The sequence below is a fragment of the Strix uralensis genome, chromosome 3, assembly GCF_047716275.1.
Source record: "Strix uralensis isolate ZFMK-TIS-50842 chromosome 3, bStrUra1, whole genome shotgun sequence".
In the NCBI taxonomy this organism is placed as follows: Eukaryota; Metazoa; Chordata; class Aves; order Strigiformes; family Strigidae; genus Strix; species Strix uralensis.
The window spans coordinates 56044732-56066627 of NC_133974.1; the positions used below are offsets into that span (position 1 = coordinate 56044732).

The 21896-nt window shown below is 39.1% G+C and overlaps 1 protein-coding gene across 1 annotated transcript in view; it reads right to left on the minus strand.

The window, feature by feature from the left end:
* Positions 1-15530, minus strand: part of ROS1 (ROS proto-oncogene 1, receptor tyrosine kinase) — a 77264-nt gene extending 61734 nt beyond the window's left edge. The window contains exons 1-11 of the mRNA XM_074862355.1: positions 15295-15530; positions 13478-13531; positions 11740-11799; positions 10712-10738; positions 7860-7920; positions 7020-7168; positions 5733-5871; positions 5067-5268; positions 4320-4396; positions 1484-1606; positions 299-483 (exon numbers count right to left, since the gene is read on the minus strand). Coding sequence (XP_074718456.1) covers positions 299-483; positions 1484-1606; positions 4320-4396; positions 5067-5268; positions 5733-5871; positions 7020-7168; positions 7860-7920; positions 10712-10738; positions 11740-11799; positions 13478-13531; positions 15295-15417 — 1200 coding nt within the window. The 5' untranslated portion in view covers positions 15418-15530. The remainder of the gene's footprint in view (positions 1-298; positions 484-1483; positions 1607-4319; positions 4397-5066; positions 5269-5732; positions 5872-7019; positions 7169-7859; positions 7921-10711; positions 10739-11739; positions 11800-13477; positions 13532-15294) is intronic.
* Positions 15531-21896: the final 6366 nt, after the last annotated feature.

Genomic DNA, 21896 nt, shown 5'->3' on the forward strand with positions numbered 1-21896 from the left:
AGACAGTCTCAAAAACAAAGCAGTTAAAACTAAAGTTTTTTATGTCCTACAGAGAAAAATAAGACAAGGAGCCAGAGTTCCATATAGCCTGTTTGCTTTAAAGATGACCTGATATTCAAGCCTTTCTTCTTTTTTAAAACACTGAAATATGTGAATATTATTAAAGTAAAAATTCTATTTCTATAATAATTATATTTTGTGCATGCATATCTATATATAAATCAGATTTTCTCATGTAAAATAAATCACAGTAATGGTTCAAATGAAATAAGAAATTAATTAAGCCCTAGAGCACTACCTTTTCATTCATGACAAAGTATATCCTCTGGTAAAGCCAGTCTACTGAGATGGACATAATATTCCCCCAGCCAGCATAAAAGAGCATTAGGTCAGACACATCAGACATATTTGCAGCTCCTTTCACCCAGATGGAATTTCCCTCAGAAAAATAGACAACTTGCTGATAAACATTCACAGAAATTCCTAAAAATAGAAAGATGTGTGCACACAGATAATATAAGAAATAAGTTTCAGTTTTTCGGTTACTTTTTCTACTTGCCTTAAAAAGAAGTATTTGTCAACCTTCAAGCCAACATCATTGAGAAGATTTAACTGGTTTTCCTCCTCCACTTCTAGTCTTTCAGATAATAAGCAAACTTTCCCATTTGCTATGTAAGTGACATTATTATAGACAATTGCCCTTCAGAAAGGTAATCAGACAAAAAGAAGATATGCAATATGCAAACCATCTGACACTGATTGCCCCTCTCCTGGACAAACAGATGCAATTGGCATCTCCTCACAAAGCACATTCACTCTAGAATTCAAGTTAAACATTATCTGTGCCACCTCTGTACTATCAAAAGGTATTTAGTCAGGGGCAACATTCGTTCCTGGCGTCTTTGTGGCTCTGTGAACTTTGGTAGATAAACTCAGATTTCCACACTGTCTCCAAGGACCAAATGCAGCACCGGTGTAGATAAGAAATATTGAAGCGGTAAGTAATTTGAGATAACATGGTTATCTGGTGACTTAGGCTACTAAATGCCTCATTATAGAGCTCTGTGCCTCAGACTAGCTAACACACTAGCATAATCTTCAGCCAGTATCTTTTGACATTTCGTATTATTTCATTCTTAAGTTTGAACCACTTCCTCATATTCATGTTGAGAAAATACAGTCACTAATCATAGGGAAACATCTGCTTTGTCTTCATCTTACCTCAATTGAGCTATCTACAGTGTAAAAGTCCAGCTCTGAAGTATCTGCCTAGATTCAGTGAAGAAAAGGTTGCATTGGGGAGAACAATTCATTTCTTCTCAGTGCCTGTCATTTCATGTCCTGAAAGTTCCTATTTCTCCCCACTGACTATAAGGGGAGGCTAGATACTGTCTTAGGCTAGGTGAGGTGCATTCTGTCCTTGATGAACACAGAGATCTAAGTCGTACTTGAGAGAAAAGGAGAGAGCGCGATCTGATTTTACCTGTAATGTTGCCATGTATAATACCATTTTTCAGGCACTGGGCAGCTTCGAGGAAATGCTGTGTGTATCTCTTCCTTAAAGACTTGTTTCTGGATAGGAAGAGCCATGTTGCTTGTTCCTTAACTAACAGAGACATTCAGAATTAAGATAGATGACTGCAGCACAAAGAAAAATGTTGCTAACTCAGATACATCATTAATAGACATACATATATACATGCACACACATATGTACGTGTACAAATATATTCTTACACTAGCAATGACAGACTAAAATTCTTTGAGTGTTGAAAGTGGACGGAGTTCTTCACCATTACAGTGCCTTCTGGCTCCTCACCCAGGGTGAGAATGTACCACATGCATTTCACACCATCATTTCCTGTAACAGTAGTGAGTCCCTAGTGAGGGAAAGTAAACTGGAGCAAACGAGGCCCTACGGACTCCTGAGGAAATGAAGGCACTAAGACATCCACGTGACTCCAAAATCCAGCAGAAGAGGGATATTTAACCCCCCCGGGCCTCTTTGAAAAGCCCAGTCAAACTAGAGTATTATCCCACAGAGCTGGGAAAGAGCAAGGCAACTATGTTTATTTCATGCGTTTCATCATGCTGACCAGTGATTCTTTCAAGGAAGAAGTAGCTTTCACAGATAAAGGTGATAATGGGATAATATGATCTGCTTCAAAGATGATAAATGTAACTTTTTCTTTTTAATGAAGTAACAGATTTTAAAGTCAGAAGGAGAGCTTGGTTCACATAAGCTGACTTTATGCTTATTCAGGCCCAGATAACTAACATCAAAACCTCTGCAGCAAATCCACCCCTTCTGTCTGGGTTATGCATAGCTCTGGGAAAGATAGCTAGTCTTGCTTCCGAATCTCAGATCCCTTAAAATCTAGTACATTCCCTGTTAAACTGATTCACAAGGTAGTTACCTTCACTTTAAAAAGTGGTGCATTATTTTGAGACTGAATTTGGCTAATTTCAGTTTCCAAACAATCCTTCTTTTTTTTTTTTTTTCCCCCGTTCTAGTTTAAACAGCTGCCTGCTATCAGATATCATTTCCTCATATGGGTATGTCCTGGTTTAGCCAGGATAGGGTTAAGTTTCCCCAGCAGTGGGGGGAAGCTCTAGCCAGGTTATTCAGATACCATGCTGACCTCACGTCCTGGCGCCGAAGAGAGTCGGTTGGTTAACATGTGTGTTATGCCATCGCGCTTCTCACTGCTGTATTGGTAGATATTTTGCTCTGTTCATCATTATTATTGTTACTGTTATTGTTATTGTTGTTGTTTGTTGTGTTGCTGTTGCACTGTTGTATTAAACCTTTCCTTATCTCAGCCCCGGGGCTTTGCATTTCACTCCCTTTGTGGGGGAGGGGCAGCGGCCACGTGGTCTCAGACCCCGGCAGGGATTAAACCACCACAGGGTATCATGAGACTGTGATCGAATGCCATCTTAATTTATTCCCGGATAATCTGCATTGATTCATTGATTGAGCTGCATGTATTTCTCACATGATGCACACACCACGAGTCATTTCAGTAATGAGCAGAGTACAAGAGGCCAACATCAATCCCATATCTGTTTTCCAGGGACATTTCTTGCAATCTAGCCTGGAGATCAGATTCTTTCACTGACTCTTCTCAGGGCTCAGATCTACACAGCTCAGTACCTGATGCAGTATCACCATTTCTGAATGTGATATATGAGGAAGGGTTGATCCAGTTCCTGTTAGCACAGGGAGAAAGTGCGTGGCAGTGCCATTCAGGGGCAATCAACTGAAGTTTACAGCTAGTGAGGGGAGGTGGGATGGTTCCCCACCCCCAGAAGGCTTTTGAGGGGCAATAGGATTGTTTGTTTGTTTTCTACCTTAAATTAATTGGTTGGTAATTGGCTTGACTTAATGAACAGAGTCAGATGTACCAGTCTGGACATTTCACAAATGGCACAAATGTTTGTGGCTCTGGGTCAGCCAACTATAGAGCAAACCTCTGCAGAGTCTTCAGATAAGGACATATCAGTGTGTCTGAGCTATTACAAAAAAAAAAAAAAAAAAAAAAAGAAGGCATATTTTAAAAAGCACTATGGAAGCTTTAAGTTCAATTTCTCTAACCATAGCAGAAGACTGGAGATTCAGAGACAGATTTAAAGTGTTTCATAAAGAGTTTTCAGGTGGTTGACAACTGGATTTCTTCAGGAGGAGGGAAGCATCTTTTGTTTTCTTTTCTAAAGATACATTTTGGTAACAATGATTTCATTCTCAATTGTGCTCTATCTCAACATGTACCTTTTTCTGGCAATTAATTAATATTTCTGCAATTCTTTGAGTGATACCTATAGTGTCTCATAGCTCTCTTTATTAATTAGTTAATATAGTAAAATAAATGCCGCCATGAAAGAGCAACAAAAATTGGTATGATATCACATATTTGGCATAACTGAGGATGTTTTGACAAAAGAGTTTCATGTTAAGTATTTAATATTATTAGAAGAAATACATTTGCTTGTTAGCTGCTAAAATCTCACCTAGAAAATGGAAGCATGTCCTCTGAGTTGCTACCTGAGACCGCTGAGGTGTTTTTCAACTGCAATACAACTCAGGCCAAATTTGTTTGAGCCTACCAGCATCTCAAGTTGCCATACTGTGTAGCCCAATAATGTCTACAGCTAATCAACAGGACTCTGATATGCTATTGACTCCTCAGCGTACAACTCCTTGTCATGCACTGTTTACAGTCTAAATATTATTCTCTCCTGCCAGATACACAGCAGCCCAGTGAACGTGAACTTTGTCACAGGAACAGAGAGCGATAAGGACTCTACTACTCTTGTACCTTTGGATTCTGGGGTTGTGATATTGGCTTCAGCAGCGGGTCCAGCACCAACCTCATTAACTGCCACAATACTGAACCTACGGTAAGCCAAAAAGACAGGTTTTAGTTTGCAAGTTCCTTTTGAAATGTGCCTGAGAAATGTTTTATCAAGTAGGGCAGCTGCTACAGAAGTGCTTGACTTTCAGAAAACACCCATTTAAATATAATGCTGTGGGAAATTTATAATAAAAATGAAATCAACCAGAATCTGAATTCCCCAAAGCTGGTACAACAACAGAATCTTCTAAATTAAATTTCAAAATGGAGTTTCAGACTCAGAAGAGCAACTCAATTTCATTTCAAAGGAAGGTCAGTATTTACCAGTGCAAGCAGAATGCAGGCCTTCATGTTTAATAAAAATGAAGGGATCTTTCCAGATGCTTGAAGGACTAGAGGATTGGTCTATCATTCCCTGATTATACTGAAAACATGCCACACAAGCTTCAAAAATGAAAAACAGCAGCTAAGAAAATGCAACCTTCTGGCCCTATATCAAATTGCTTTTCCTTCCTCCCCATTTGACTTCCACATAAGCAGTCAACTCATCTGGAGTAACTCTGTTATCTCAAGTAAGGTACCCTTGTTTTTGTCAAGAACATAAGTAAACAGCATAATTGTGCAGAAGTAGTATTTAGGCATATCCTGTACTATCTGGGCAAGAAGTGCTACGGCACACTTGGCCATGTTGGTTATTTTTTATTTTCATACCTGTAAGTGTTGTTTGGGAAGGTGGAGTAAAACTGAAAACTATGCCCTCTTGAGGCTCTCAGCAGTTCATGGTTCTCACTGGTCAGGAGCAAGTTATATCCAACAATCAATCCATTTGGAAAAAGTGGTGGAGACCAACTAACTTCAACAGTGTTTGGACTTGAACTCTGAATATCTTTAATGACAGGAGCTGTGGCAGGAGCTGCAAGAGACAGAAATAACTGACTCTGAGATGGCATTTAAGACATTAATGTTTTTTCTTTTTTTAGGCACATTTTAAGGTTTCACATTTGTTAATTAATTTATACTAATAAATATGATTAGGTACAGCATGAAATTTCAGCAATGGTTAACTTTTTAGTGTCCAGGAAAATGTGTATGTATTTCAGTCAAAAAGTTAACATGAAGAAAAGTATCCAATGTGCCCTCACAATTTTGACCATGTACTTTTTTGTGCACGTTTTTAAAACTAAAAGTGGGAAGCAGCCCTAAATCTAGTTCAAACAAAGAGAGGTGGTAGTATTTCAGTTTGGTGTCCTGCAGCTACCCAACAGACAACATGCACATCATTCTGAAGATCAATGTTTTCCATGAAAGAAACAACAAGGAAACCTAGATGTTTCTGACACAGACCTGAAAGATGCAGTTAATAGTACAATTCATTACCTCCAAAAGCATGTGTCCGGTAACTGGGACTAGATGGAGAATGGAGCTGCAGCTGAGATGTAATGATCCAAACTACTCGAAACACGTATTCTGAGAAGGCTTGAAGATCTTTGACCATATATGAAGTTTCAGATACTACCTAGATTAATGCACAGACACAGTCAGGCTTTTTCTTCCTCCATGTGCAGCTACTGTGCAGGGTGTTATCAGGGCAAAAGAGGTCTCATACAACAGCATACATATTTCAGGATACAAAAGTGTAGCATCCTAATGTTAAATAAGAGGAGATTCTGGTAGTTATTTTCATCATAGACTTTGATTTTCCATCCTTTTAGAACTTTTCTCTTTTCTTCAGTACACACTACGAAATCTAAACAATGAGTGGATAGATGGAAGGATGGATGCAATATAATAGTAAATTTGAAGAATAAGATAAAAAAGCTAAAATAATAACATATTATGGACAATGTATTTTAAACTGTTGATACGTATACTACAGGTTTAAGATCCAAAGGTTCCTAGTAACCCTAAAATATTTATGGTCTGAAGTAATTGTTCCCCATTATTTCACCAATGATTAATTCAGAAGAACTTCCTGCTTAGCAAGTTATCTTTACCTTTGATTCGTGGCACCAGCTTGCCATTTTCTGTAAATTGGTCCAATAGAGATGATGGCAAGATAACAAGTGTATAGCTGACGCAAAAGAACATAATATGAGAATAACCTTACTGAGTCAGAACAAATGTCTGTCTAGCCAAGTATTGTGTCTTTGACAAGAACCAAAAAAATTGCTCTAGGGAAAGGTATTAAAAAAAAGCCTACAGTGATATTTCTCCTGAATACTCTTAGTCTTGGCATTTTATAAGCATGACTCAACATAAAACAATGGCAATGTTTGCATTTAGTAGAACTCAGTTATTTCTTCCATTAATTTCTCTGGTTACTCTTCAAGCCCCAAGTAATTTTACTATTTAGGACTTTAAATTTAGCAATTTAATATCTACATGTGCCAGGAAGCAGCTGAACATTTTAACTACACATTCTGTGAGGAAATACCTTCATTTGTTAGTTTTGAACCTGCTACCTGCCTGTTTCCATCAAGGTCCCTAGTTCCTGTGTTGGAGGAAACAGGGAATAATTGTTCACTTCTCAGCTTCTCTATGCTACTCATGATTTTGCAAATCTTTTTCATGTGCCTAACATATTATCCAATATTTTTCTAAAATAAAAAGAAGAGCAGAGAAGCAGCTACTTCCTTGCAAAGTAAAAGGAAGTGTCCCATTTACCTCTGTGTACCTCCAGTCTCCAGGGAGCTGATTGAATTTCCACTGGATAATATATTTCACCCCAGAGATGTTAGCTGGCTTCCACCCTAATGTGACATTGTGGCTTCCAATGGTAGATGCAAATGGTGCACTAGGCTTGTCCAAGTAGTCTGAGGGGAAAATACAATACAACAGCAAGAAAAGCCTTTCACGGCAATCTCTGAGTCTTAAGGGTAAATGCCTATTACCTTACACACCTGAAAGCTGTGAAGCCAATAAAAACACACAAAAGAATATATTGAAAATGTTGCTGTATAAAACATTTAAAGACAGTTTGATAAGTAAGCCTGAACTGGACCAAGCTCAATGTGAGCAAATGTGACTACAACTCTGTGTTTGTGTAAATGCAGTTGTAGTTACAGGTACCTAGTAAAATTTTACTCAATAGAGACCAAGAGAAGGTATGGGAGATTTCTGAAGAGATTTTCAAGGGGCCTATTACAATAGCACTGTATTGGCCCAATTGTTCCCACGTAAATTGCAGGAGTTTTTGGCAATGATTTCAAGACAGCAGACAGGTCAAGGGTGGCTGTTCAACAAAGTATCATATTAAATAGTTGAGACTGGATTCAAAAAGTCTCATGCCCATGAAAAGGAGGGGGGAAAAAAGTTTTACTATCAGATAGAGTTTACTTATTGTATTTGTTAAAACAAAAAAGAAGAGTGCTAGTTTTCTGATGAATCAAAATACTCAAGAAATTCCACTTTTTTCAAAGAAATCTAGATAATAGAACAAGACTATAATCTTAAAACGGAATTTATCAGACTGTGAACTGGAGACAGGACTCCATTCAGACTTACTCTGTGCTTCAACTCCATATGCATCCTCTGCACAGCTACAGCCAAACTTACAGGAAACTGTCTGTATAGGGTACAGAACTCACTGGTTAGTTTTGTGTAAAAGCAAATTTCCTCCTAGAATTATGCAGACAGATTTTAAATACATACAAATCCTGTGGACATTTTGTATACATCAAACCTCGTGGAAATCATTACATTCATTCTAAAAAATAGCAGTACCACAAAATCACTCCACAGAGCTTCCCAAGAGCCTTTCCATCAATTCACTGGGCACTGAATTAGGGTTTTCCTCCTTACACAAGGTCACTTTGTGGAAAGCACAAATATGGGGCTACATTGAAGTTGGAAATAGACTTCAGTGACAACCACGGAGTTAGGAAGTAATGGTTTTGAACTTGTTAATGATATGTTCCACGTGTTGGATTTCACCCTTTCAGGCTTCATGTATTTCCTATGAATGAGGCACATTCTTACAGATGTACTTTCAGTGAATTTTCAAAATAGTTGAAATTAGTAAGCTGTAAGAGCAGCCATGCCTGATTCACACTTCCATGTTAGTAGTTACTCCTTCTGGTACGGTTGTGTCTACAAGCTGCAAACATAATACCCCAGGGCAGTGAGTTCTCCACACTCACATCCAAAGAACAGAAAATTCCTAAGAGTATTCAGTTGAGGTGGGAAACATAGATATAGTGTTACCCTGCTTTATAGGTAGAGAATTTAAGGAGAGGTAGTAACATTTTCCAGGTGGATCTCACTAGCTTCAAAATTACATGCAAGACTGAGTCTTCTGGAAAGCCAAAACTTTTAAGAAGTGATGATTTGATCTTTTCTAGATAGGCAATTTATTTGGGCTCATTTTATTCTGAAAGTTCATTCAGCCTATAAAATCTTAATGTTTGCTTCATACAGCAGCCACCTTTCAAGTGATAACTCACCTTTAGATCATCCAGAAGCAATTCATTATGTTAAGTGAGCAAATTTTTTTAATTGCTCTTCCTATGATTCTAGGATATATACACTTCCGGCACCATACGGAAACTGATAAGGCATGTTAATTCAGACAACACAGTTGCAGCTGAGACAGATTTAAAAACTTGCTTAGCAGTATATTCCTATATACATTATCTCACATCTAGGCATTCAGTGCCAAATGCAAGCACTTAGAAAGTTTTTTCCAATTTTTTTGTATTCAGAGAAATAAAATACTTTCAAGTGAATTATCATGACTGTTAGCAGGCAAACATCCAGGTATTAGCATACATCAGTTATCAACTGGACACTGGAGCTTTCATTTACAACAAAGATTTGTTTAGTTTGTAGGGGATAGTGTCCCCAGATTACATGCTGATTCATGGTGTCTTCTGCTTCATTTAACATAGGCATTTCTGACCATTTGGTTTTTGTCATGTTTTAGTTTCTTCTTATTATCTTTGTCTGAACCAGAAATTCAACTTTTGCTTGAGGTAAGAGGATTACTAAAGCTCCTTAGAAATTTTGGGGGAAATTTGCCATCTGCTCTGCCTGAAAACAAAAAATCCTCATATAGTCTCAATCAATCAGAACTGCCCCTGTATGAGCCAGATTCTGCTGCCCTTTCTTGTGAATATTCCCAGCAAATTCAGTGGCACTCCCCTGTTCCTACGTGCAAAGTAATATCTAACAGGAGCAATGCTACCAGATTTCAGTCCCAAGGTGTAATCACACGACAGAGCTGAGCCAATGTCAAAGAAGAAGTCCCACTCCTCACCCCTGAAGACTGCAAGGACCTGCAAATGGACCTGCAATGGTCCTCTGCACGCACTGACCTGGTGCTCTCCTGACCATGTGGGGAGTCAAGTCAGCCAGCTGATCCAGTGGAAGCATAATCCCACAGAAACCCTTGCAGAGTTAGTGAATTTAACCCCAAAAAGCAACAACAGCAAAAAACCACCCACATTAATTCTGTGTTTCTACAAAAGTTGGTTACTTTTTGGACTGTTCCTACACTCCAAAACCACCATTTAGCATATTTGTAAACCTTTGTCATGGTCACAATTTCACAGATTAAAAAATATTTTAAAAATCAATCCTTTCAATCAAATTTCCAGCTTGACAATGGGTTTGGGTGCTACTCGGGATTCCCTCCAACTCCTCTGTTGCCTGCTTGAAGTGTGTTGCCCTCATCTGGGTACAGTCTTCATACCGAGGACTCAACAGTCCCAAACACAATCCTGCAATTGGCTCATTCCCATTCCATCCTACACTCCATGTTCACGTTAGAAAGGGCCCAGAAAGGCACGGTCTCTGTAGCAGCACTTTGTTGTCTCATACTTATCACTGTAAACACCAGTCTATCTGCAGCACAGATCAAGCACTCCCCATTTGAGATCTCTTTCTAAAGAGCAACACATTGTCCCTTACTAAATTGCATTTTATTTCATTCAAACTCTCTACCCAGTCAAGAGTGTGTTTTGTCTTCTAGCTCCCACTCCTTGTTTCCACTTCTTGCCAAGCTGGTACCATACCAGCCTTAATAAGCATTCTCTCTGGATCATCTTTGATGGCACTAATGAAAAACTGGATAGAACAAGACTCCTGTGAGAGCCTAGAACATAGTTTAAATAGGTCTGTATTGCATTCCATACTGGTGTGACTAGTTTGCTTTTTTAAAAGGAATATCCTTTGCTACACAGCAGTTTTTAATGCAAACATGTCCTTAGCCACGATGCTGGAAAGAAAGGATTCAGGTACTTAACTCATTCTTCAGCTTTAGGGAGCACAAAATAATTAGATTGTATTTCTTAGCACTATGTGGACATAGTAATCACAGAGATCATTTTTTTTAATTGATTTGATAGCATTTAGCTTACCTCACATGCTCTGGTGTATGTCTTGTTCTGCAAATTAATAAAATGCAGGATTAGCATAAATATAATCACAGAGTGTTTCAAACAGATAGTATCAATTAATTAGAAGTTTCTTACAGTGAAAGTACACTACAAAACCTTATCACTGTCAAATAATGAAAGAAGGTGTCCTGGTTTAACCAGGATAGGGTTAAGTTTCCCCAGCAGTGGGGGGGAGCTCTAGGTCACATCCTGGCAGGTCACATTTTTCCTGGCGCGGAGCGCGGTGCACTCGTGGTTTTGTACATCGTGCTTCTCACTGCTGTATTTGGTAGCTATTTTGCTCTGTTCATTGCTATCACTATTACTGTTATTGTTATTGTTGTGGTTTGTTGTGTTGCTATTGCATTGTTGTATTAAACCTTTCCTTATTTCAGTCTTGGGGCTTTGTATTTTCACTCCCTTTGTGGGGGAGGGGCAGCGGCCACGTGGTCTCAGACCCCGGCAGGGGCTAAACCACCACAGAAGGAAAACCCACACTTGAAAAAACAGAAAGTCAACATTAAAATGATGCCAAGGATGAAAGAGCTTCAGGTGTTTGAGAGGTCCAGGAAAAAGAGCAATTTAAAAACTGTCTTGGCAGTTGTCCCAGACCAATGTTAATTCTCATTCATCTGGTTTAGTAAAAGCAAGAAATCAATCTAGTAAAGACCATGTGCTTCATTTACATCTGCATGCAACTCTGAGACAGGCCCCAGTAGAGTAAAATATTGAAAAGAAGTAGTTATTTCTCGCTGCCTGAAAATCTGGGTGAATAGTTGAGCTTAATGAACTGTAAAATGTCCCCACATTTTGACAAACACAGTGAAAACTTTTGATATTACAGATAACTCCCACAGCAAGAATTATTAACTTCCCAAAAGAGAATTTATAAATGTACTAAAAGAAAATATGGACATTATGTCTTTTCATAAAAATACTGCTCTGGTTAGGTTTTCCATATGATGGACTGGAGACAAGTGCTATAGAGCCAAGGCTAAAGCAATACTCACACATTTCAGTGGGCAATTGATTTGCACCGTTGCATTCCAGAAATTACATCCTCGTGCACACTGCAAAGACAGACAGTGGCTTTACAAAATACTTTGAAAGCACATTTTTAAAGAGAGGGGATACTCCAGTGCTAACGGTGAGGTCAGTAGTTCAATTTCCAGCTACTGTAAAACATTCTGCATGACCAAATCACTTAGCTCCTTTGTATTCTACTTCCTTAGCAATAAAATAGGCAGTTACAGCACTAAAGTCTGAAACAAAAATATTAAATATACCAAAGATTATAAGTACTCGGATACTACAGTAATGGAGTTGTTGTATAGTGCCCTTCTCAACGTAAAATCAAATATGGAGCAGAACTAAAAATAAATCATTCTTAGAGATTGGTTTGTGCAAAACAGTAGATGTTCGACTACCTGTTCAGCTCTGGTAAAGACCTTGACATCCTCACATGTACTGAGAGCACTAAAAGGACTGCAGGACACCTGAGCAGACTGTGATTGTCCCCTGGGGAGAGTGCTCAGCTTTACACAGGCCTTGGGAAAGGGCTGATGCACAGCTCCAGGGGCAGAAGAAGCCCTGGCTAAGACAGACCACATTCAACTTTGCTCTGGGAATGAGTCACCCAGACAGCCATGATGTGTGTGGCCAGTGCTCCCTCTCTCCCAGCTTTATTTTACCACTTGTTCTCTGTGGGTAAGTAACAGATATGCGGTATGCAGCACAGCCAAGCACCATGGAAAGCCGTTCAACACAAGCTCCCCAGTCTCCAACAGGCAAAGCCTCAGCTTTAAATCCATGAGTTTTCAAAGGTCTAATAAATATGTGGTTTGGATTTGATGTTGGACCTTGTTTATTCTGTCCCATCCACTTCTTAAAGGTCATGTACATTTTTCTTTTTAAAGGGAACAACTTTGGAAGCAGGAGACTCTGATATCAAGCACTGCAAAGCCTCATGAAAAAAAATAGTAAGACTTGATAACACTAAGCAAAGATACACAGTAACCCAAATAGGCGAGTCAACCTTGCTATGTATTGTCATGACAACACAGCCTTTTACAGTCCCAGCACCATAAATGACCCAGCCTCACTACATACCAGGTGCTGAAAAGCTGCTTCCCACTAGTCTCTGTGGAAAATATTGATGACTGAATTCTCCACTGCTCTTCAAAGAATATATATAACTGCCAGCTTGAATTGCATTTGAAACCCAACTAGCAAAACATCAGCTAAAGACCTCACAACAATGCTGCTATGGAAAGCTCATGTTAAGCTAAAGAGCCCCCCAAGGTAGACACAACCATTTGAAGTCCTACAGAACTCTAAATTTTCAACAACTCTTATTTTAAGTTTTCTCCCTCAAATCACTGAGAAAAAATAAGCTACTTAAATGTTTGAAGGTAGCTCAGTAAAACAGTCTTAATGATTTGCATTTTGGAGGGAACACTAGTTTTGACTCATTTTCTCAAAAATGAATGATTATGAACTTTGTAGATCACAAATGTGAACGTGACTCACAGCAGAGATCCACACCCTTGACACATTACCTTTAAACAAAAAAGGTACTTGTGTCTTTAATAATTTGGGCCAAATCTAAGCACACAATCTACTGACTTATGCCAGACAGGCAACTGTGCACATTTCCGTGAAGTTTTGACAATATGGTCATTGTACCTATTTTATTCAAAGAGTAGTAACATAAAATGCCAGTAATTAACAAAGTAAACTCTTACTCACTGCTCCAATGATGTCACTAACATTGCAAAGGTTAGTAATTCCAAGTTCTCCTTCCTATAAGAGAAATACATACCTTTTAAAAAAGTCAAAATGCTTCCCCAAAATTCTTTGATTGAAATATATAAAAGCATTGGTTTCTTGTAAAACAAATTTTCTTTGACTAATGTTTCCTCGCTTGAAGAAATTTATTGTTGACACACGAGTAACTTCTCACTTGAGACAAATTTCAGAGTACCATCAAACAAAGACATTGGCAGAATCAGTTGGTGTTGATTAAATTATCTGAGGTAGGAATTTGGCTCTCATCTGATTCTGGTTCACTGAATCAATAACAAATGCTTCATAAATATGTTGGGCATAAATAACAAAGCCAAGTGCCTTTGACCTCTTGGGAGCAGGAAGAATTCCTTCAAGATAAATGCCTTTTGTCTGGCCTCCTTTTGAAGGGATTTTATGCAGCCATATGGTGACCGCCCTTCCTCTCCTGCCAAAAGTGCTCTCGAGCTAAGGTGCCTGCTTTTTCACATCATTCAAAGTGTGCAAAACCAGTCACCACCTGTGAAGTGCAAATGATTTGAGGATGTATCTAACAACCTTGGAGAAGCTGAATGTTAGATCTTACGTTTGTCCTGCAAACAGGTAAGAGCACCCTTAATAAAACAACTCTCAGGAAGAAATTTTCAGCAAACTGGGCACACCATGACAATAGTGAGAATCAAAGGTGTCACAAAGCAAATGTGAATACAATAAGTAGACTGAAGGTGAAAAATAGGATTTACAGCTCACAGACTCCAAGATTGTATTTTTCTCATCTGAATCCCTTACACAACATGTTCACTGAACATGAATGCGATTTTCCTGTCTTTCAAAGCTGAGAGGAAGAACAACTTATTTCTTATTCTGAATTAATTTAAGCTTAAATCAAAGGATCCCCATTAAAGTTATCATTGCATGATAGGCTTCCATCAGGGAAGGCAATTAACTCTTTCACTGGTGCAAGAGTTAGAAATAGTTTTAAAGAAACCATTAGACAAATGTATGAAATAAAATGGAGCAGGTGATAGTCCTCTGCAATAGGTTTCCACAGTTAGCCTCAAGGCACAAAATGTCCTTTATACAGAGCAAAGGTACATGGTCTTCTAAACAACATTAGCATTTCAGGCAAATAGAAACAAGGAGGTAACTCCTGAAAGCCTGATGCAGAATCATTGTTTGGATTTGAGAGGTTTTGCTTATCTTTGTTGTGCATCAGTAGAAGGAAAAATAATAAATTCCACTTGACTACTCAAAGGAACACTAAGAAAGCATAAGGTTAAGGATCCAACCACTTACTTTAATACTTAAAGAAATATCCACAATTTAAAGCATACATGACTCAAAAAAGAAGCTGAAACTAGTTCCGGATAATTGTGCAAGTCACAGATTTCCAGACAATTTCTTGTGAATTTAGTTTTCCTAGGTTTACATAAGAAAAGTCATAGACAAGACAGAAACTGATAATTGAATAAACTGAAAGAACAAAGGTTTTTCTCCTCCACCCTCCAGGGTCTTTAGCATTTATAGTAATTTCAGGAGCTGTTGGAACATAAGTATATAAAGAAAGTATAAAATGAAAACCCATGCAATCTGGTTAATGAGATTTCTTCCTTACCAGGTTTCACAAATTCAAATGTTAAACATTAGTTCTCAAACTCTGCTTTTACTCAGATAACATTCTTCAAAATAATTTTGAAAAAGCTCATCTGTAACAGAAAACTCTTACAGTGCTAACAACCTTCTATGTTTCAAAAGATTAAGTACAGTTTTTCAAAACTTACCAGATTACTTGTACATAAGTTTTGACAATTTTTTGAGAAAGTACAGTACACTGCAGAAATCCATACACAGTAAAAAGCAGCTAGTATGTTTAGCGGAAGATCCCACAGGCAAGTGTTCCTCATAACTTAGACAATTTCATCTGTCAGTCTGGTTCTTTCCTTGACTTGGCCATACAAACTCCTTTTAGTTTAGATGACGGAGATGTGACTGTGAAACTTCTGCATTTCAGTTGATTAAATATTTTTTTAAATCCTTGTTTACACTCCAACAACTTTTCAGCTTCCTGGAGTACTTGTCTTGAAATTGCACAACATCTATTTCATAGTTTCTTATTAAACCACTGAAACAAAAGAGTTGACCAATGAAAGTCAGCGTATCTCCTTACATAAATATCATTAACATAAAGAGGAAACTAAATGCAATGCTTCTAATCAGGTGCTCCAAGCAACACAGAAACAGGGAAGGAGGAGAGAAAACCAGCCTAATCTTCATTTCTACTATTTCTAAATATTTTCAAGTAGATACAACTAAGAAAATTTGTTTGTGATGATGAATAACCTTGTTAGAACACTACAGTTCATATCAGTCAGTACAAAAATGTTAATTAATTCTCTATTTTAATGACTGTTTCCAAATGTTCCATTTCCACACCAAAATACCACTCAAAACAGACCCTTGTCTGCCTTCTGATGCAACATAGACACAGCTAACCAGAGCCAATCTGCTAGGGGGTCTCTACATAAGTGGGCACAATTGTACTATTAAGTTTGCACCCGTATCATGAAAGAAAAATGGAGCTGACAGATAAATTGTGTATCTGGTTTAAAGAGACGTGAAGAGTCCTACATAAAGTTGGAGACTCACATTAAAGAGGTTAGTGGGAATTCAAGCTTAAGATACATCCAGCTCCCAGTCTGTGGCTTATCTCTGTTGTACTGGCAGAGCTATCCACAGAGTCATTTTGTGAACTGCAGTAGGAAATAGATCTAGCTTACATATATATATGTATATATAAACAAATGCTATGTCATTTTGGGGCATATGTATTATGCATTATAAAGAAAATGTGTTATTTTGTAAATAACATAGCATTTTGATCATCAGTTTAAGCTGACACATCCTGTCATTGCTGCTCAAAGAAGGGACCCACTTTTCCATCACACCTTCCCAAGCCCCACTCACTTGTCCAGCAAACATTCCTGCAGTCATGGGATAAATCAGGCTGACAATCTGGTTAACTCTAACCCAGCAACAACTGAAGTGAATTGGTTAACATTAACCTGATGCTGTTGTCTCTGATTCAGGCTGCAGCACAGTCCCATGTGCTGCTGTGCCCATGCACACTAGGTGAAAGTAGTTAAAAGCACCAAGACAGGAGGAAGGGATAAGCCAGGCTGGAGACAGCCGATGGGGTATTGCCAAGCACATGGCTGAAAGGTGGTTAGAGAAAGGAAGGGCTTTGTGGAGCAGGCTCCTTCTTTTTCTTCCACTTGTCCCGGGAAGCATTTTGGGGTTTCAGCCTCTCAGCCTCCTCACCACTACTCAAGGGAACCCTGAGAGAAGCCTAAGACTCATCTAAGGTGAGCTTAGCTTTCAGCTAAGGGCTTTCAGCTGCACAGGTGAGGGGGAATTACCACCCCATTAGCTTGTCACTTCTCCACTCCAGAAAGATGCTGCCCCTGCTCTAGCCCACAAGCAAAGCTGCTCAAGAGGGAACTCCTTAGCTCCAGCCAAAATAAGCCAGTTTAGTCTGACTGCTTAAATAGTAGCTCTTTGCTAATCCATCTCATCTTGGCTAAAGAAACTTCATCAGAGCTCACATGAGCAGCAAAACTGAAGACAAAGCTGGTGACAGGCTGCAATTTCTTCCTGAGGTAGAACACTTTGCGCTTTGAATAGATCTTTAGGAGATTTAGGACCCTCAGGGTTTGGTCTTGAGGACTAGTAGGTCTATACCACCCATACCCTAGCAGGTGCATGGAATAACCCACATCTACACTTTAAAAAAAATCACTCATACTCCAAGAGAGGATAGTTACGACTGAAATACCTGTGGGGAATGGCTCCTAGCGTTTACTATATTTCAAATTGTTCCTGGATATTATTTGGGCTAGTACTGATGTGGACCAAAACCAGCCAGGGACAACTCTAGCAGTTTAACAGTTGATCTATGTGGTCACTCAGGATTAAGAATGCTAACTGGCATGGATTTAAATTACTAGCTTAGATGTAGTCCAGGTAAACAAATATGTCTAAGTTCAAGCTTTTAAAAAGATTATTTTAATTGCATTTAATTATTCAACACTTTTTTGTTTTGGTTTGGGTTTTTTTTAGGAACTAACTGATTGTTAGGATGTCTTGGGTCTTGGTTAGGGGATGTATTGGGAGAAGCAGTAGGAGGGGAGAAGGAGGGATCAAGTTAAGAATCTGGTGAGGAATGTAATCAAGGTGCATCTGAAAGGCTGAAGAAGAAGTTGGAAGCCATATAAAAATGTTGGCATTTGGCTCTTAGGGCAAGGAAATTTGGTTAACATCAAATACATGTAACCAACCTTTTTTTAATAACTGGAAATATTTGCTATTACTGGTGCTGATAATTCTTCAAAGTGAGCATTTGCACACTCATATATGTGTAGTACATGCATACCTTGTACAAATGGGCTCTAACCATTAGTGCAATGTAGAGAGTTAATAATAACATGTTCAAATGAACAACTCATTTTATGATCCAGAAATTTTTCTTAGACTTACTTCCAACACTGTATTCCACCAGGTGTCACTGTAACATCCCATAAACCAGGACCTTCAACGAAAAAAAAAACCAACACTGAAATCTCCTTTCGTATTTATGTTCCTTCTAAACACATTGGCCGAACAAACACTAGCAGTCATCTGAGTCTCTGGATTTTTCACCTGAACTTCAGGAATTCTTCAGGAAGAGAATATTTTGTGGAGTTTAGAAACCAAGCTTTAAAGGGAGGGTTTGTAAAATCTGTAAATGATGGAGAATCGAGTATTATTTTTAAGTGCATCTCTTCCATAAATCTGTATCCTGTCACAGAACAAGGGATCCGAATTCTGTGAGATATCATTAATAAACCTTGTCCTTTACGTTATAGTTCTACTAGCAGAACATCATTTCCTTCATCCCAAAGACCAACACAGAGAGAGGATCTGCAAGGGAAAAGACTGTGAATGAGTAGAAAAATAGCAGTGTAGTGAGTAACAGAGAAAAACAAACTCTATTATCATTTCCTACCTGAACAGCAGTATATTTCAGAGCACCTCACAAACTATGGATTCATCTTGCAAACTCCTTTGAGAGCAATAGAAATATATACAGACAAATGATCAGCCCTGATAGTAATGCATATGGGCTATCATATCCTGAGGAGAAAAAATGCACATTATTACTGCCAGCAAAGCAAGCAACTAACATTCTCTTTATACTTGAAATTATCATGATCTGTAAAGACAAATCTTTCCTGTATGTGAACATGCATATGATTGTGCATAGGTACAGATGAATGGTATAATATGAGAAGACTAATGATCTAAGTAAGACTCAGAGCTTTAGGGCTCCACTGCACTTACAGCAGAAGACTGAAATTGTCGGCTCAAGGCAGGTTGGCAGCCTCCTCTACCATACACCCCAGTGCACAGACAGAAGGTGCTACCCCTACAGCCAGAGAGATAGGCTGGGAAGCATCTCCTGGGCTGCCAAAGGTTGCAGCTCAACACATTAACATAAACTGATGCCAACTTCAAGTTATTTTAATACTCCAGAGCAAAAGCTCTCAAATTTCAGGGCAGCTCCCAGCTGACCCAGTCCAGGAGCCATGCCATCATCCCTGCCCCAGTGGCAGCAACCTCCATCAAAAAGGTAGGCCAAGCAGTTCAAGGCAATACCCACTCCAGCAATTTTATTTTAATCTGCTCTCGCGTGCGAGTCAGGGACATAAAATCTCATCAAATGAAACATTTGATCATGTGCCGCCATTTAAACACATCTGCATGCAGTTTCACAAAACCACAGCACACAGCAGCAACTGTAAGGACTGCAAAAACAGAAAAGGGGATGGCTGAGGGGGACATCTAAAGCCCCCAGATATCTGTGTCTAATCTGGACCGCTTGGGTCCAGTTACATAGCACTAAAAATTCCTTGAAGTTAGATCACATTCATGAGTCCTATCTTGATGGGAGGGGAAGTTGGGAGAGGTGAGAGAGACTGTCAATCCTACAACCAGACTACAGGGCAGAGCAATGAAAAGGAAAATCTCAGCTTTTACTTATCAGTTTCTAACCCCTTTGTCTTGTGCGGGTAGCTTTGAAAAGATATGCTGATGTGAAGCACTCACTAGTGGTGATGAATTTTCATTCTTTTCCAAAGATCACAGATTATTCTCATTTTCCCTCCAACCAATGGGCCCTCATTATCTTTTGAATTTCTCAGTAAAGCAAGTGAACAAGGACCCTAAGGGCAAAAAGATTCCCTCCACTGCCCATGCCCCCCTCCCTTTTTATTTATTAGTGCAACTGCTAGGACAGCTGTTTGTCTGGCAATAGCAGCCAGTCAGTCAGGGAGCGCTTTGCACAAACAGAGTGAAGACCATACAAGAGAAACCCCCTGGAGTCTGGCTCAAGATTTATATCTATCTCTGAAGATTAGAGAAGTGGGGTTAGGGAGGGGGGAGAAGCAGACTGTTAAACTGGATGAAATTGGAAAGACAGTCATGCATGAGGTACTTAGCTAAACCAGTCAGGAGACAGGGATTTGTGTCTATTGATCTGCAGTAATGATGACTGAAGAAATGTCTCATTAAATGATGTACAATGATGGATTTCAGACTAGGCAAATTTGATCTTGTGGAGATTAACAATAGCAAGAGATGTGAAAGCTAGGCCGGGATAGAAAATATAAGGAATGATAAAGGGTAACATGGATCTATAAATATGCTGCTAAAAAATTCAAATCTAAAAAAAAAAAAAAAAGTATCAGGGCTTACTAAACTATGTTTGTGTAATCTTCCTATATGACATCAGGGGAGAAAGAAAGCTAGCACAAAGTGACAATAAAAACCTTGCTGTTTAGCAGATAAAGCTTGCACTGCTTTTTGTATTGCTTTAATACAAATCGCTTCCAGTACTTAAAGGGGATCTACAGGAAAGACAGGGAAGAAACCTTGATCAGGGAGTGTAAGGATAGGATGAGGGGTAACGGTCTTAAACTGAAAGAGAGTGGATTTAGATCAGATATAAGGAGGAAATTCTTTACTGTGAGCGTGGTGAGACACTGGAACAGATTGCTCATAGAAGTTGTGGCTGTCCCCTCCCTGAAAGTGTTCAAGGCCAGGTTGGACGGGGCTTTGAGCAGCCTGGTCTAGTGGAAGGTGTCCCTGCCCATGGCAGGGGGTTTGGAACTAGGTGATCTTTAAGGTCCCTTTCAACCCAAACCGTTCTATGATTCTATGATTAAAGAGGATATGTTGGCAAGGTATTTGCAAAGTTCTTTAGTGATCTGTTCAACTGTATTATCTATTAGGTGTCTTCTGATTGTTACTAACAAAATGTGCAGTCTGAAATTTGAAGAAAACTAGATTTTGAATACAAAAGTAGCAGACAGGGCAACAGTGTAGGTGTAAAATGGCCTGATGCAGCATATCTGAAGAGGACTGCATGGAAAAGATGTGCAAAGGTTTTTAGAGAGGAACAGAAGGAAAGAAGATTGCATACTGCAGAGGGAGTGACTTGTTGCTCTGAGCATGTACATCAGTGTATAAGAAGATATAAAGCCAAGCTTAGGAGAAAAAGACAAAAGGAGCAGAAGCAGTATTGTAGATTACATGATCTTTGTAGAGATCTTCAGAACAGTCAGATGCTCAGCCTGCATAAACATCTCCCATAAAAGGCTTTACCTCTAACACCTCCTGGTTTCCATGGTACTCCAAAATACCCGAACATTTCATGTCCCAGTAGTTTCATAAAAATAAATTGCTCATCCAGAAATCCAGAAGAGAGCCCATCTGCATGGAGTTTCTGACAGTCAGAGAATAGTGCCCACTATGCAGACAGGAAATAGCAGGGGCTGGATTTGACCATTTCAACCACTGTGAAAGTGTGTTGCTGGAGTGCTGTTTGGATGCACAGCTCACTAACCTTTTGGTAAATATCTAGTTTCAGCCCCTATCCCCAAAAGTTCCCATCCTCCTCTACTTGACTGAGCAGGGCCCCTGGGTACAGGCACTGTCACTGGTCCACAGGAACAAGTAGTTCCCTTTCTCCACACAAGCAAGAGCAAAGCTGCTCATAGTAGAAAAAAAAAAAATTTAAACAAGTTGTCTAAAACGTTTTTGAGCCTCCAACAGACAAACACGGGCTTGTTGCAAACAGCTGGAGATACATCTGATCCCTTCTTGTTTGAGGGACAGGGAAACATCCCTTGGGAAGACCATGGTTAGCTGGGAGTACCGACATGAGAAATCCTAGGGATGGTAACCCACCACATCATTTCCACCTGTGTTAACAGGTGAAAAGATAAATGCTGTGGGAATGACAACATTTCATCTCAACTCACTAATGTGTGCCACAAGCAGCCCAGTC